The 17249-nt window shown below is 36.3% G+C and overlaps 1 protein-coding gene and 1 pseudogene across 2 annotated transcripts in view; one reads left to right on the top strand and one right to left on the bottom strand.

Moving 5' to 3' along the window:
* Window positions 1–17249, bottom strand: part of VPS13C (vacuolar protein sorting 13 homolog C) — a 183144-nt gene that overhangs the window by 67235 nt on the left and 98660 nt on the right. For both annotated transcript variants that reach the window (XM_060097248.1, XM_060097249.1), the window contains exons 36-44: window positions 11143–11279; window positions 9051–9207; window positions 8007–8086; window positions 7481–7540; window positions 6623–6779; window positions 4725–4841; window positions 3162–3265; window positions 2588–2755; window positions 850–1154 (exon numbers count right to left, since the gene is read on the bottom strand). In XM_060097248.1, coding sequence (XP_059953231.1) covers window positions 850–1154; window positions 2588–2755; window positions 3162–3265; window positions 4725–4841; window positions 6623–6779; window positions 7481–7540; window positions 8007–8086; window positions 9051–9207; window positions 11143–11279 — 1285 coding nt within the window. The remainder of the gene's footprint in view (window positions 1–849; window positions 1155–2587; window positions 2756–3161; window positions 3266–4724; window positions 4842–6622; window positions 6780–7480; window positions 7541–8006; window positions 8087–9050; window positions 9208–11142; window positions 11280–17249) is intronic.
* LOC132487547 (intraflagellar transport protein 88 homolog) lies at window positions 13548–16252 on the top strand (annotated as a pseudogene).

Raw genomic sequence — 17249 nt, 5'->3', positions numbered from 1 at the left:
AACAGTCATATCTAGCCTGCCTGCCAACAAACATTTGAACCACCAAATAACTTACTCTTGTCATTCAACAGAGCAAACACTTTCCCATTTGGATTTGATAATCCATTAGATATCTTACTGAGAATTCCTAAATGTGACAAGGTGTGGAAATGAGAAATAAATCTTAAATTATATTACATTTTAAGAAGTCTTTGTCTCTGTACAGAAATGAAAATAGCTATGTGCAGAGCAAATAAATAAAAATAAATCTAAATTAAGTATTACTGAGTAAACTATAATTTTATAATAGGAAATTTTTATAGAGTGAAAAAAACATGTTATAGGGGCTTCCCTGGTGGCGCAGTGGTTGAGAGTCTGCCTGCTAATGCAGGGGACATGGGTTCGAGCCCTGGTCTGGGAGGATCCCACATGCCGTGGAGCAACTAGGCCTGTGAGCCACAACTACTGAGCCTGCGCGTTTGGAGCCTGTGCTCCGCAATGGGAGAGGCCGCAATAGTGAGAGGCCCGCGCACTGCGATGAAGAGTGGCCCCCACTTGCCACAACTAGAGAAAGCCCTCGCACAGAAATGAAGACCCGACACGACCCAAAATAAATAAATAAATAAATAAATTTAAAAAAAAACACCTACTTAAAAAAAAAAAACATGTTATAAATTTAGTAAGACAAGATGTAGATTCTATGAGATCCACCATTATAAACCACTAACCAAAAACCAACAGTCAAGGTTTCATAATTAGAAGAAATAAGGAATAAGAACCATAAATCACTAGAGTGTTTTACCCCTGGCAAAGATTTTATGAAAATTCTATTTCTAGTAAGCAATTCGCCATTGGATTATATATTTATACCTGGACAGCTTCAGCTGAGTGAGTTGGATGTTCATTTTATCAATGACTGGGGGAAGAGAATACTGTTCCACAGAAACTACACTAAATTGGTTTTCAACTTTGATTAAACCCAGATCTGCTGTAACAGCATTAGGCGATACTGAAGACTGAGGAATGATAATAACTGGTGCTTTCAAATTGATATCCATCAAAAGGCGGAAGCTCTTTTCAGCCAAGTCTTTCATGCTGGAAGCAGCTCTTTCTGCAGCCTGGACTGTAGCTGTGCTCAAAGCTTCTTTGGCAGTTTGAAAATTGTTGAGGAAGTTCTGTTGGAAAATACTGGTATTTAGAGTTCCCCCGAAACAGAATTTATTTTTAAAAGGAAAAACTTTAAAAAAGAAAAACTAAATAAAAGAGGTGATATAAAAGAGACGTTATTTATGACTGTGTACATGGAGTAAAGTCTAGTAAGATACACTCTGTGATAATTAACAAGTGGAAGAAAGAATCCTTTAACTTTCACTTTATGTATTTCAGAATTATTTGTTTTTTGACAAATTTTGGTAACAATACTTTTTAAAATATCCCTTTTACTCATGAATGTTGTCATCTTAATTCAAATTTAAATAAAAAGATGAAGGAGAACTCTTTACATCTCCCAAAGTTGCTTTAATTCTGTACCTCTAGGTCATAGGAATAAAGTCTATTAGTTTTAGTCCTTAGTTTTAGAAACTAAGGTTTTGCCCGCTTATTTCTAAAGGTTCTTTTCTTAAGTGTACTCTAACATGAGCAAAGGTGCTGAAGTGTTTACAATCTTGCAATCATTAATAAGAGTCAAAAATTCTTTATTTACAGTGAGATCTTTCACCTCAATTTCAACTAAAAACAGAAAGATTTTTCCCAATGCAGAAAAGAATTGGAAGCAATATTCTTCCATTAATAATGCAAATGGTTTATTTAGTTTATTAAACTAACCCCCCTCCAAATAAATTACTTTCCAGAAAAATAAAACATGATGGTTTAGGTAGAAATCCATAACTTAAAAGCTTTGAGGGCTTCCCTGGTGGCGCAGTGGTTGAGAGTCCGCCTGCCGATGCAGGGGACGCGGGTTCGAGCCCCAGTCTGGGAAGATCCCACATGCCACGGAGCGGCTAGGCCCGTGAGCCATGGCCGCTGAGCCTGCGCGTCCAGAGCCTGTGCTCTGCAACGGGAGAGGCCACAACAGTGAAAGGCCCGCGTATCACAAAAAAAAAAAAAAAAAAAAAGCTTTGATTAACAGCCCTGCTAAGAGGCATAGGCAAAACTCTTCAGCCCATGACACTTACATGGAAATAAATAATTAAAAGAATTTTATGGCCTTGTTGATCATAACTATAATCAAAAGCTGTAAGTTCCAGTATTAGTCCTTCAAATGCCTGATGACCTCCTTAAAAGATTCTTTTCGCTAAGTACCTTTTAAGGGTCTCTCATAAAAGAAATAACACTGAAAAGCCTAATTAAAACATCAGAAAGTACTTTCAAAATATATAACTATGGAAATGTTAAAGAATGATCATTCACAGGTTCAAAACAATGATTACAAAAATTCATTTAGTTTTCCATCATGTAAAGGATTTCCTTAATTGTAATATTCTATTCAGCATTTGGGAGTTTATCACACGGCCCGATTAGTAAAGATTTTGACTACCTAGGTTCAGATTTATAGGCAAAGATACTTAGGTGTCAATGAGAAATAAATATATTTTAAAAATAAACTTACCAAAAGAGACATGAAGAATTTATGAACATAAACAATTTGAATACAGCCCACTTTGAAAGTAAGTTTGCCATCTACTTTAGACATATCAGCATAGGCTTTTCCTTCTGTGGCGTCAGGATAAAGAGTCATTTGGAACCTAAAGACTTCATCTCCCAAAATACAGACAGCCTAAAAGTATTAAATTAACTGGTTATTATATCAAAAGAGCTGTATCACTGTATTACAAATAAGTTTCCTTATTACAGAATCCTTGATATATAAAGAAGCATCACTTAAATTCAACCTTCAACAAATTATTAGTTAAAAACATTTAACTTGACAATAACTTTTTCCTATATCTATAAAAGAAGTTTTATCAATGGAGGTATCAATCACTTAATTGGTTAGAAATAACTTTTACAAATCACCTAGTCTATATACACTGTGAAAGCAGATGACCATATTCATGCTTACTCCCTAACAAAATGCCTGACACGTGACAGATAATAAATATACACTGAACAAATGATTAAAGGCAGCTCAAACCCCAAAAAACAAAAATAAATTTCAATATAGAAATGTATCTTTTAATTACCTTTTTGTGAATGGAAGTCGAATCAACATTCGTAACTATGATATCCTTAAGTCTGGCAAACATGTCGGTCTGCTTTGGCCTCACAGAAATAGAGGCATCCATTCCTGTGGGAAACACAACACTTTTCACCTAATCCAAGTGAACTAATTTAGTGGTTTTTAATTCAATAATATACTACCAAGATAGAGCATAGATAAAAATTACTATTAGACATATTAAAGGGAACAGCTTCTTTTTTTTTTTTTTTGGCCACGCCAAGTGGCATGTGGGAATGTGGGATCTTAGTTCCCCGACCAGGGATACAACCCATGCCCCTTGCACTGGAAGCCCAGACAGAGTCTTAACCACTGGACCACCAGGGAAGTCCCAAAGGTAACAACTTCTATGTATGAGATACCTAAGAAAGATTATAGTATCTTTAAGTGCTAGAAGCATCTCATACATAAACTTTGTGGAAATTTTAAAACAAAAGAAATCAAATGTCAAAGAAAATTAATCACAGGTCTCCAAACACAAGTATCCTGTGCATTATTAGTAAGATCAGAATTGGTCATTTATGATGACACCTAACGTTTGTTAAACAGTTATTTTACAAACATTATATAATGAAAACTATTACTCTGAAAACTAAAGAATTGGAATTATAATTAAATATAATTTGATGAATAAATACTATTCTTTCTACAGTAAACTGTATCTAAAACACAATCTTTGAACACGTCTCTCCAAAAAAATGTTTGTCATTCTCATAATTTCTAAAGGCATGATTTCTAAAACCACTCTTCAGAGTGAGAGAATGCCTACTAAGCTAAGCCCCAAGAATGAACCTAAATCATTACCATGCTTTGCATAAATAGATACTCAGTAACATTTGTTGAATGGAACTGATTTTCTAACCCCTTGTTAACTGCTTATTATGTACATACCAGGCACTTTTCTTAATACATGTAAATTTGTAAACTTAATCCTCATAAAAATCCCATGAATAATTACTATAACTATCTCCATTTTACAGAAGAGGGAACTCAGGCACGGAAACATTAATTAATTTGCTCAAGGTCAGCCAGTAAGCGTTAGAGCCAAAATTTGAACCTTGGCAGGCTGGCTCCAGAACCCATGGTATAATCTGAACTCATCTTTATATGAGGCTGATGATGAGTAAAGCTTACAAAATTTCTTTTAGAAACTTCTCTTCCTGATGCTATATAAGCACAAAAGACAAGGGAAATAGGATAATGACATTTTCTTTACTCTGTGAGATGTTATGATATTCATTTCTCAGTTTAAAGTTATATTATTCTGAAAATGCAAACAGAACATGAGATTAAGCCTTAGACTTATTCTGAAAAAATTTTTAAACATAAGGAATGTCTCACATCAGTCATGAATCATAACAAATTTACTTCTAACATTTCAAAGCACATCTCTGAAAAGTTTGCAAGAATCTTGAATGTAAGTAAACCAAAAGACGACTCATGAGAAATCTACCATGCAACAAGCTCATTCTTCCTGAAGGTCTATGTAAAGAAACAGAAATACCTACACCAAGAAAAAGTTACTTACCATGTATTCTAATATCTGCAATATTACACTTCTGATCACAGATAAAGACATTAAATGCATTTAATTCAGCTATGACCTTTAAATCAAACACATCATCTTGAGAAGTGTTGCTGGATACTGAAAAGTAATAGAATCCTAGTGATTAGCAAAGTGCAAAGATGATACAACATAAAATAATCCCCAAATCGCTAAAATAAAAGTACATTATGAACTATGAAGAACCAAAAAGGTCTCCATTAAGATTACATATAATTAATATTATTTTAAAATGCCAATCAGACAGAAAGTAGCATATTTCCATCCAAATTAAAAATAAAGGCAACGTTTACTAGCACCTTACAAGTATAATTTTGCTAGATGGAAACTTTACTATAATTTTTCTTGTGGGTAAAAAGGAAACCCCCTATATTAGAATTCTAAGATTCCAAAAGAGCTAAATTTTGATTTGGAACTCCTTTTCATATCATATATTAGATCAAAGAAAAATATTTCATGAAAAATTGAAATAGTGATGACAGTAAAATATGTATTATTAACTATGACACATACATGTTATTAACTATAGAGACAACTTCCCTAGATTATATTATGTTTCTCCATGAAGAATCCTAAAAAAAGTTCCATAAGAGATGAACATAAAAGGTTAAAGTTAAGAAAAAAACAAAAAATTATTTTATAATGTGTATTTGTGTCTGTGCACGTGTATAAAAATCACAATCAAATGGATTCCCTTAATCTATTTTAGTCTAGGCCCTGATTGATAAATTCAAGATATAATTTCCTAGAGATTTGTCTTGACTGAAGGAAACACTTTTTCCTATAAAACTCTAAAAGTATGGGGACATCAGTCCTTAATCACCAGGATGATAAAAGGGTTTTTTTTCCCTTTAAGATTTAAAGTAGCAAAATCAAACCATAAAAAACAGCTGTTTGGCATAACTAGAAGATTGTTTCTTTGGATTACTATTTTTTGTAGTTTATTGTGAGCTTAAACATTGCTTTTTCATTTATTCAACTGTGTGCACGTGCGTGTGTATGTATGTATATGTTATGTAAGTATTTCCATGGATATTAATGTAACAAGTACATTAAAGACGAAGAAGGTAAAACTCTTTTACTCTAGTTTAATGCAAAAATACTGCTCTGCTCCCTGGTTAAAAAAAATCTCATCCTTGTATCAGATCTAATATTACTAACAGTTTTCATTTTAAAGATGCCAGTAATATAGATATAATACAACTAGGTAATGGTCTGAAAATTAAATTACCAGATGTTAGATACTCACACCATATGACATGAAAGAAAAATAATTAAAATGATATTTGGCTTAAAAATAGGCACATGTTCACTCACGCTACACCACATCTAATATTTCACGGTACAAACTGTGGCATGTGCCCATATCTCTATGTGACTTAAATACAGTTTTGGTTAGAAACCAAAGTGAGTCTGTCTCTTCCATGAGATTGTTCCTTTTGTGTTTTGCAAAGCTGAAAACTGTTGAGCACCAGGTAGTTTTAACTGACTGACTGAAATGGGCCTTTGTTACTATGCATGATTGTGTTCATATTTTAATTACTTCCTTTCTCACTTTCACTGGAGTGAAGGTTACAGAGACATCAATGCAAAGTACATACAACTTTATTTTACATAAAAGCTAGGCAGTGAAATCAAATATAAATACGTGATTAATATTAAACACTTATTTAAAATCTCTCACTAAATTACCCTATTATACCATAGGGATAAAATCTGCTTTCTTTTGAAACCAACCTCATCTGTCAAAGCAGCTAAAACATTAAGGTGATAAACAGTTATCTTAGTTTGAAAATACATGTTATTATATGATTATTAAAGTTCAGATAGAAAGTATTAAACCATGACTCAAAAGTTAATACCAGTTTTGGCAATGATACTTCTGGACTCCCCCATAAGTGGCTTCAGCTCCGATTCCTTCTTAGAAGGTTCAGAGGATGGAAGAGCAGATGATAAAAAATCCATGAAGGACAGTAAAGCTTCCAAATGAAGAACCAAGTTTAAGGATGAAAATGAAACCTAAGATAATGAACAATTAGAGAGGCAGATTTCAGATATAGAAACATTTTTATGTCAAACCTCAACGTATACAAGTAGCACAAGAATAGTTCAACTAAGGACTTCTTTTTTGAGAAAGAACTCACTATTACTTTGTTAACCTTTACCAGACAATAAACCAACACTGCCCACTCCCACACCCAACAATAATTCTAACCTCAACGGAACTTGATAGGCTTTAAGTAAAGATACAAGAAGTATTATCAGCCTTAGGTTGGTCGGTCCCCTTACAGATGGTCCCAAGACAGACTATACACGCTCAAATGGATGGTGACCAGTGTCTGTACCAAGCCATACTTTTAGCCTTACCCTTAATTTTTTTCTAATCCTAAAGCCAATTCATTCAAATGTTTAATGCTTCCATCAACACTACGCCAAATAACCATAGTGAACAAAATTTCCTTAAACAATATTTTCTTTGTGTACAACAAGGAATCATTAATTTATATCTGGGAAACAAGGAGTCTTTTAGGAAATCAAATCAACTTTTGTAATAACTTTATTTCAACTCTCCATCCATTTCTTTTATCTACAAAATTAAACCTATTATTATTACCACCCTTATGCTAATTTTAGAGCTCACAATCTCACAACTGAAGATGGCTTTGAAGCTAGATTTAATCACTATAATCTAACTTTATAGTGAATTAGAAAAGATTTACCTGAAGTCTTTGTTTGGTATTGTCATGGATGGTTTTAAATTCTGGTCCATCACTGTCTGCCTACAAATAATGGAGGATAAAGCCACTGGGTTGCAAACACTAAAAATTCACACACTGAAAAAATATATATATATTCTTTACTTTTCAAAGTATGCTATGAAAACACTATAAACATATTTCTTAAAGGCAAAGAAGAACATGCCAAAAACATAACCACGTAAGCATTTCTTATATTCTACAGAAGCAAAAACCCGAACTCCTTATCCTACTTGGGAGGATATCTAGATTATAATAGATTTTGCTTCAAATTACAATGGAACTTTGTATACATCTACTTATTCAAAAACATAGGATTAACTCAGAAGTTTACTGAAATTATCCAGGATTGTCAGATGCTTGCATAAATCACTATAATCAACCAGGTTTAGGATGAAAAATTTTAGGGGAGAAAACCAAGATATTATATACAGGGGAATGACATAATTTCATATATGCAAATATTAAAGAATCCTAGAAATGAAACTACCTTTTTCAATAACATTTTCAGAAGGGGTTCATCTGTTACATTAGAAGAGTTAATAATGTGAAGAGGTTCTCCTTTAGAGTCTAAAAGAGAAAAAAGAGAGGGTAGATCCATTATTAAGTCGTTTAGACATTTCAAATGTATTTAAAAACAGACCAGCCAGTTACACAAATATAAGTTTGTCAAAACTCCAAGTTGTACGCTAAAATGGGTGAATTTACTGTATATAAATCATATCTCAATAAAGCTGGCTTTGAAAAAAAAAATTAAAGAAACTCCAAAAAACACAAAAAACCCAGCACTGGCCAATTATAAATGCTATAACATTTGGTACTACTGGTATTACTTATTTGAACAAATCATAATATATTAAAGAACAAAGCTATAAAATACTTAAACTAGTGATTATTCTCAATACAAGTTTGCTTTACTTAAAGTTACCCCACAGAGTTCCTATAAACTTTAAACACCCATACCAACTTTAAAAGTTGGCTTGGTGCAATTTAGAAAGTGAATTTGAAAGGCTGAAGAGACCACAAGGCGATGTTAAATTTTTCCTCTATATATTTCTGGGTTGTTTAATTTTTATTTTTTACAAGTATATATTAATGTCATTAAACACAAATAAAAAACACTTATGTAATTTTAAAATAAATAAAAAACCAAAGAAAAAAAGTTACTTCCTAGTAAATTAACTCACCTTTCAAAAAGGGTCCCTGGGCTCTATACCTGGGTATTGTTCTCAGAGCACAGTTATAATGTAATGTTGCTTTTCATAAGTACTGAAGCGTAATGTACTGAAGACATATGCCTCATTTTTCTTTTAGATCTATTCTACTCTGTGCTAAATATTTAGATATAGACTTACTTTATGATAAATAACTACATAATGAATTTTAACTATCAAATTACTTTATATTAATGTAATAAATTTAAACTAACTAAATAATTATGGTGACACTAATAAGTATGCTTCATGTTGATAAAAAGGTAGTGACCATCTGCCTATTACATGCACAGTTTACAGAGACTATACTTCACACTTACCAGTGAACTCAAAGCATCGCATCCTAATTTTTTTTAGATAAGCTTCAGCAGTCAGGTCGTAGGCTTTAACTCTAGCTTCCAGTCCAAGCTGCAGGACATTTAGTTCATATAAAGGCCTTCCTTTCTTTTCTGCTTTTTCCATCAAAGTAATCACAACCTAGAAAAAGGTACCATTATTACCACAAACTATTTCACTAATATACATTGAAGATAAGTTAACAATTTAATTATCATCCAGAATGATATTATCAAAATATTCACACAGCGTAAAGATGTTCACTTCTATTTGTGCCTGGAAATTACCTAGGGTTATTTACTTTGGAAGGCCTACTTACTTTTTTTTTTTTTTTTTTTTCTTTTTGCGGTACGCGGGCCTCTCACTGTTGTGGCCTCTCCCGTTGCGGAGCACAGGCTCCGGATGCGCAGGCCCAGCGGCCATGGCTCACGGGCCCAGCCGCTCCGCGGCATATGGGATCCTCCCAGACCGGGGCACGAACCCGTATCCCCTGCATCGGCAGGCGGACTGTCAACCACTTCGCCACCAGGGAGGCCCTGGAAGGCCTACTTACTTTTAAGACTTTTAAAGTACTGTCACTATATTTTAATGGATTTCAAGATAGTTATGAAAAAAAAAAGTTGTTCTGCCTAATTCCCAGAAGTCCTAGTCTGATGGATGGTGTCAGACTAGATCTGAAAGTCTGAGATAAACAGTCAATTTTTAAACTACTCCTAAGGCAAGGTTTCTCAACCTTGGCACCACTGACATCTGGGGCTGGCTAATTCTTTCCAGTGGGGAGTAGTCCCATGCGCTGTAGGCTGTTTAGTGGCATCACTGGCCTCTACCAACTGGTTGCCAGTAGCCCACTCTCTCTCTGGATAGTGACAACCAAAAATGTCTTCAGACAATGCTAATTATCAGCTTGAGGGGAGGATGCAAATTGCTTCCCCCCATCCTAATCACTGTCCTAAGGGAAGGGAACTGTAATTATATGGATTACAAATAATATTAAAAAGGACTTACAGGTTTTATATGTACATATGTTAATGAAACCCATTTGCAAATAGAATTATTCATGTATCAATGTTTCAATTATCAAAGCCTAAAAATCTTCAATAACTGTAACATTAACCAGAAAAACAGCAGAGGTTTAGCATGAAGGAAGTTAGTTTCAAAACATATATTTCAGATCAAAAAAGTAGCACTCATTTGTTTAAAAGTTTATTATTTTTGACTCAAAGATAGAACATAACCTCTGCACAGCTATTTAACAATGAAGGGATTTTGGAGAAAGTTCTTCTAAGTCCCTGTATCCGCGATGCTTTCCCACATACACACGTGTATGCCTGTCCCTCTTTCTACCCTGTCCCAGCCCCTTTCCTAAACTCCTTTGCTCAGACTGTATCTCCTTCTTCTTTAAAACTTCAACTAACTCTCACTTCCTCCAGGTAACCTTCCCTGGCTCTTTCAGACGGCTTAGATGCCCTCTTCCTACCATCACTGCCACAAGCTCCCTGGGCACACTTTGAATGGGAGTACTTAACAACAATTTTAATTGTTTTCTTGTTTGAGTTCAGAGTTTGTCTTTTACTTCTGCATCCTTAGCACTTAGTACATGCAGTGAATACCTGTCATGTGTGTGAACACAGAAGAGGAAAATTCATTTAACCTTACCTTAAGAATCTGCAGATGGAAAGCAGGTAATGGTAATATAACATTTTAAAATGTAGGCATATTGTGTTTTATTCTATTAATGGTTTCTAAAATTTGCAAAGAATTTCTCTGTCATTTTTCCCTTTCCTGCCTTCCCTATATAAAATCCAAAGCAGGCCACATTCCAACTGTCCTAAAATCATTTGAAAAGCCTGTTACAGGGCATATTACCATTTTCTCTGTAAGTATTATATCCCCCAAATACAACTCATCTTTAGCAAACTCTCAAATTTTTAAACATTTCTACATACAAATTACAAAAAGCCTTTGTAAGCTTTTTCTATCCATATCAATAATCTACAAGTTTACTTTATTACAGGTAATTCCAAATATCCATTATTTATCCATCTCATTTTATAAAAACAGATGAAAATTACACACCTCTTTGATTTCAAATTTCAGCAGCATATTAATGATGTCTACAGATCTAATTTCTTCCACTCCAGCTGTTAAACTATCTTGTGAAACATGCGTATCTTGTTTTAATGTAGAGATTTCAAGTGGCTCTTTAGTTTCACCTAAAGATGTTTAAAAGAAATTCATTCACTCCTATTCACACATTTCTTACATGAATACTCAACAAGGACTTATACAAGTACTCTGGACTTGGTTTAGGCATTGAAAATCCACAAATCAGTCATACACAGCTCTAGTTCTTAGAAAGCTCATGGCTTAGTAGAAGAAACATATATACTTAAAATACAAACAAAATAAGAAGGCCCCACCTAGTCACATTAAATGGACAAATGTTAATAGTCTCTAGATAAAGTACGTAGAAAGCACAGAACTAAGCATGACACTGTCATGAGAAGGTCAAGAAAGTCTTAATAGGAGAGTTATAATTCAAGTAGAACTGAAGGAGCTCCTCACACAGAGAAGAATAAAATAAGAGGTAGTAGAAAACCACAGAGAGATAACACATCAGGACAGGTTTTGCAAACAGAATGGAGTTTGATATGGTTACATCGTAAGGAGGATAATAAGAGCTAAGGCTTGATATGAAAGAAGCAGGGGCGGGTGGGGGGGGAGTTAAAGCCTCTTATGCCATACCAAGAATCAAAAGTAAAACCAGGGCCTCCCTGGTGGCTCAGTGGTTAAGAGTCCGCCTGCCGATGCAGGGGATACGGGTTCGTGCTCCGGTCTGGGAGGATCCCATATGCCGCGGAGCGGCTGGGCCCGTGAGCCATGGCCGCTGGGCCTGCGCATCCGGAGCCTGTGCTCCGCAACGGGAGAGGCCACAACAGTGAGAGGCCCGCATACCGCAAAAAGAAAAAAAAAAAAAAAGTAAAACCATATGAATATGACCCTGTTGTCCCGAAATTCACGTATCCTGAAATGCAGTAAAATTGCTTTCTAAACTGTAATACACAACACTAATAATAGCTATCACTTGCAAAGTACTTAACCTCTCTGTTGGATGTTGTGCTAACAGATGTTCACAGACTATCTCATTTAACTCTTATAACAACACTTTAAGGTAAAACCTTTACACTGTCCTTATTTCACATATGAGCAAATTGAGGTCCAGACAGATTCAGTACCTTGTCTAGTGTTTTCCATATGGAAAACCACTGCTGTTAATTATTACCTTTGAGAAAGCAATGCACAGGGCAAGGTTTCTTAACTATCACCTTATTTCAGCACTGTTCCAAACATAATGTGATTGAGGGAAAATAATTCTACAAAATATTTTGCTTCTACAAAACAATTCCTGGAACAGGCAAAGATTTCTTAAATAGGAAAAAAAAAGCACTGATCATTTTTTAAAATTGTGTATTAGAATTCATTAAAATTAACTAATTCTATTAAAAGAAAGCCTATTAAGAGAGTGAAAAGGTAAAGCACAGATAGGGAGAAGATATTTCTACACATACACTAACATGTATACATATAACACATATAACCAGCAAAGGGCTCCTAACCAGAATGAATAAACAACTCCTATACACCAATTAGAAAAAAGACCATACCTCAGTAAAGATAATGGTCAACAGACTTGAATGATCATGTCATAAAAGAGGATAACCAAATGGCATATGAAAAGGTTTTCAATTTCATTAGTTATCAGGGAACAAATAAAAACCATAGACATACTACTATATAACCACCAGGATGGCTAAATTTTACAAGACTGAGGATAGCAAGCACTGGTGAGAATGTGAAAAAACTGGAACTCTCATACATTGCTAGTAGGAAAGTAAATTGGTTCAAGCCCTTGGAAAACTGTTCAGTATAGCCTGGCGTAAGTTACTGAAGCGAAATGTAAGCTAACATATGACCCGGTAATTCTACTCCTAGCTATATGTCCAAAAGAAAACAGTATATAAGTGTGCCGAAAGACTGTACAATGACATTCATAGCAATTTCACTCATGATAGTCAAATACTGGAAACAGGAATAAAAGAACAAACTAGCGCTATAGACATCAACATGGATGAATCCCACAAAATTTGAATGAAAGAAAGCCAAGGCATCCGAGCGTGGGCAGCGCTGCAGCCGTGCAGCTCTCTGCGGAGCCCCAGAAAGGCCGCGCCGGCCCCACCACGCTCGCGGTCGCGCTGCCCCCCTCGCCGCGAGACGGGAGAGGGCTCGGGGCGGCGCGGGTGCCTGCCGCCCTCCGAGGGGGCCGTGGGGACGGGGCGCGGGGGCTCTGCCCCCGGCCCGTGCCCCGCCCCGCCCGGAGCCACGCGCGGCCCTCGAGCCCCTGACCCCGAGTGCGTGACGTGAAGCTCCAAAATCCCCGGCAAGACTCCGCGGAGGCACGAGCTCGGCCCGCTCTCACGGAGGTACAAATGATGCAAAATGGATACATCGCCCCAGAGACAGATGAAGATGATCTTTAGTCTGGCTATAACAACTACAATCCAACCTGTGATACCGAGGAACTGGAGAATGACACAGCTTTTCAGCAAGCTGTGAGAACTAGTCATGGCAGAATACCTCCTGTAACTGCTAAAATACCAAGCACATTAGTTGCTAGACCTGTAGCTACTGGGTATGGGTCCAAGACATCCCTGGCATTGTCAGTGGGAAGACCAATGCAGGGGCTCTTCAGGATGGAGTTACTAGACCCATGACAGCAGTGAGGGCAGCTGGTTTTACCAAAGCAGCTTTGAGAGGCTCTGCATTCGACCCCCTCGGTCAGTCGTGGGGCCCTGCACTGCCCCTGGAGGCCAGGAATGAAGACAGCCGAGAAGAAAAGATGAGACAAGTAGAGAAGAAAGTAAATGAGTCGGTAGAAGAAAGCTGTATTGCTAACAGTCGTGGAGACTTAAAATTGGCCTTAGAAAAGGCAAAAGATGCAGGAAGAAAAGAGAGAGTCCTGGTGAAACAAGGAGAACAAGTTACAAGTCCAGAAAACATCAATTTGGATTTAACTTAATCAGTTCTTTTCAACTTGGCCAGTCAATATTCAGCTAATGAAATGTATGCTGAAGCACCAAACACCTATCAAGTTACACTGAAAAATAAGATGTTTAGCAATGCAGGACGGTTGAAAGTGAATATGGGAAATATTTATTTAAAGCAAAGAAATTATTCCAAAGCCATTAAATTCTACCAAATAGCCTTAGATCAAATTCCAAGTGTCCATAAAGAAATGAGGATTAAAATTATGCAGAACATTGGAGTTAACATTTATTAAAACTGGGCAGGGCTTCCCTCGTGGCACAGTGGTTGAGAGTCCACCTGCCGATGCAGGGGACACGGGTTCGTGCCCCGGTCCGGGAGGATCCCACGTGCCGCAGAGCAGCTGGGCCTGTGGGTCATGGCCGCTGAGCCTGCGCGTCCGGAGCCTGTGCTCTGCAGCGGGAGAAGCCACAGCAGTGAGAGGCCCGCGTACCGCAAAAAAACAAAAAACAAACAAACAAAAAACTGGGCAGTATTCAGATGCCATTAATTTATTTGAGCACATAATGAGCATGGCACCAAATCTGAAGGCAGGCTTCAACCTAATTCTTAGTTACTTTGCTGTTGGAGATCGAGAAAAAAAGAAGGCATTCCAAAACTTGATTGCTGTTCCATTAGAAACTGATGAAGATGATAAATACATTTCACCAAGTGATGACCCACATACTAATTTAGTGATTGAATCTATAAAAAATGATCATCTAAGGCAAATGGAACATGAAAGGAAAGACATGGCAGAAAAATACATCATGACAGTTGCAAAACTCATTGCTCCTGTAATTGAAACATCTTTTGCTGTAGGTTATGATTGGTGTGTTGAAGCTGTGAAAGCTTCTCAGTATGTAGAGCTGGCAAATGATCTGGAAATAATGCAATTACATACCTGAGACAAAAGGACTTTAATCAAGCTGTAGAGACCTTTAAAATGTTTGAAAGAAAGGACAGTAGAGTGAAGAGTGCAGCTGCACCCAACCTCTCATTCCTGCATTATTTGGAAAATGAATTTGCAGAAGCCGGTAGCTATGCAGATTTAGCTGTGAACTCTGACAGATATAATCCGTCAGCTCTTACTCATAAAGGGAATACAGTTTTTGCAAATGGTGATTATGAGAAGGCAGCTGAATTCTAAAATGAGGCTCTAAGAATTGATTCTTCTTGTACTAAAGCACTTTATAATATTGGCTTTACCTATAAGAAGCTAAACCAGCTTGATGAAGCTTTGGACTGTTTCCTGAAACTTCACGCAGTCCTAAGAGACAGCACCCAAGTCCTTTACCAGATAGCAAATGTATACGAATTAATGGAAGATCCCAATCAAGCTATGGAATGATTAATGCAGCCGATCAGTGTTGTTCCAACTGACTCCAGAGCTTTGTCTAAACTGGGAGGATTATATGACACTGAGGGGGATAAATCCCAAGCATTCCAATATTACTATGAGTCATATAGGTATTTCCTGTCCAACACTGAAGTCAACAAGTGGCTCGTGGCCTATTACATTGAAACCCAGTTTTGTGAAAAAGCCATTCAGTACTTTGAAAGAGCTTCTCTTATACAGCCTACACAGGTGAAATGGCAGCTGATGGTAGCTAGTTGTTTTAGAAGAAGTGGTAACTACCAAAAAGCATTAGATACTTACAAAGATATTCACAGAAATTTTCCAGAAAATGTTGAATGTCTATGTTTCTTGGTACATCTCTGCACAGACACTGGATTAAATGAAGTTCAAGAATATGCAACAAAACTCAAGAGATTGGAAAAAATGAAAGAAATCAGGGAACAGCACATCAAGTCTGGCAGGGATGGCAGCAGGGGTCCCCATGGGAGGAGAGACAGGAGCGCTGGCAGTGACAGTGGCCAGAAGTGTGGCTCCGGTAGCAGAGGCAAGCAGCTCAGTGCCCAGCTCCGAGCCCTGCCTGAGACAGATGAGCCTTATGAGAGCAGCAGTAACAAGGAGCTAGATGCCTCCTATGTGGATCCGCTTGGCCCGCAAATAGAAAGACCCAAAACCGCAGCCAAAAAGAGAGTCAACGAGGATGATTTTGCTGATGAACAGTTAGGAGATGATTTGCTTCCAGAATAATATATATTTTAATATATTATTTATTAAAGGAAAGAAATCGCCTTACAAGAGAATACTCATGTTAAAGTTTGGATTAAATATCCAAACTTTAATTTTGCACACTGTCAAAACTTTAAATAAGTGTATTCTGTTCTATGAGTATGGATTTAGATTTTGTTTTGCTTTTAATGGAATAAAAACATGTGAAAATAAAAAAAAGACAGAAGCCAAAAATGAAAGTAAATTCTCTATGATTCCTTTTATGTGAAATTCAAAAAGAGGCAAAACTAATGTATGATATTACAAATCAGAATGGTACTTAATTCTGGGTGGATTCAGGGGCAGGGTGGGTGTTTGGTATTGAGAGGTAAAGGCATAGGGAGAGCTCAAGGGTACAGTGCTGCAAATGTTCTATATCTTAATCATGGTGATTACACTGGTGTAGCCATATATAAAAACCCACTGAATTGTACACTGAAGATTTGTACACTTTACTATATGTATTAACATACTGTAAAAAAGGTTTTCCCCCCCAGTATTTTGGGTTTTTTCTGAGACCTGATTGACATGTAATATTACATTAGTTTCAGGTAAAAAACGTTTTTTAAAATTGAAAAAGTACAGTGAGATACCATTTTTCACTCAGCAGCAAACTGGCAAAAATTTTTAAATCTGATAATACACTGTGTTAGAAAAAGCACAGAAGAACCACCTGATGGGAGTACAAAATGAGTATAAGTTCTATGGGGGTCAACTGGCAAATCTGTCAAAATGTTAATAAAATTAATTTTATTAAATGTATTGATTGAATTCAATTATTATTTTAATTTAATAAAAACTAAATACCCTTTAACCCAGCAGTCCTGCATTTCCCCTACAGATAAACATGCACTTGTGAAAAAGTGTATGTACAAGGATATTTAATGCAACATAGTAAGAGTGAAAGACTGAAAACCACCTGAAATGTCCATCAATAGGGATTTGCTAACTAAATTATGATACTTCAACAGAATTTAAT

The sequence above is a fragment of the Mesoplodon densirostris genome, chromosome 4, assembly GCF_025265405.1.
Source record: "Mesoplodon densirostris isolate mMesDen1 chromosome 4, mMesDen1 primary haplotype, whole genome shotgun sequence".
NCBI classification, from domain to species: domain Eukaryota; kingdom Metazoa; phylum Chordata; class Mammalia; order Artiodactyla; family Ziphiidae; genus Mesoplodon; species Mesoplodon densirostris.
Note: the sequence above shows the minus strand (reverse complement) of the source record. Positions and strands in the feature narration are given on the sequence as shown.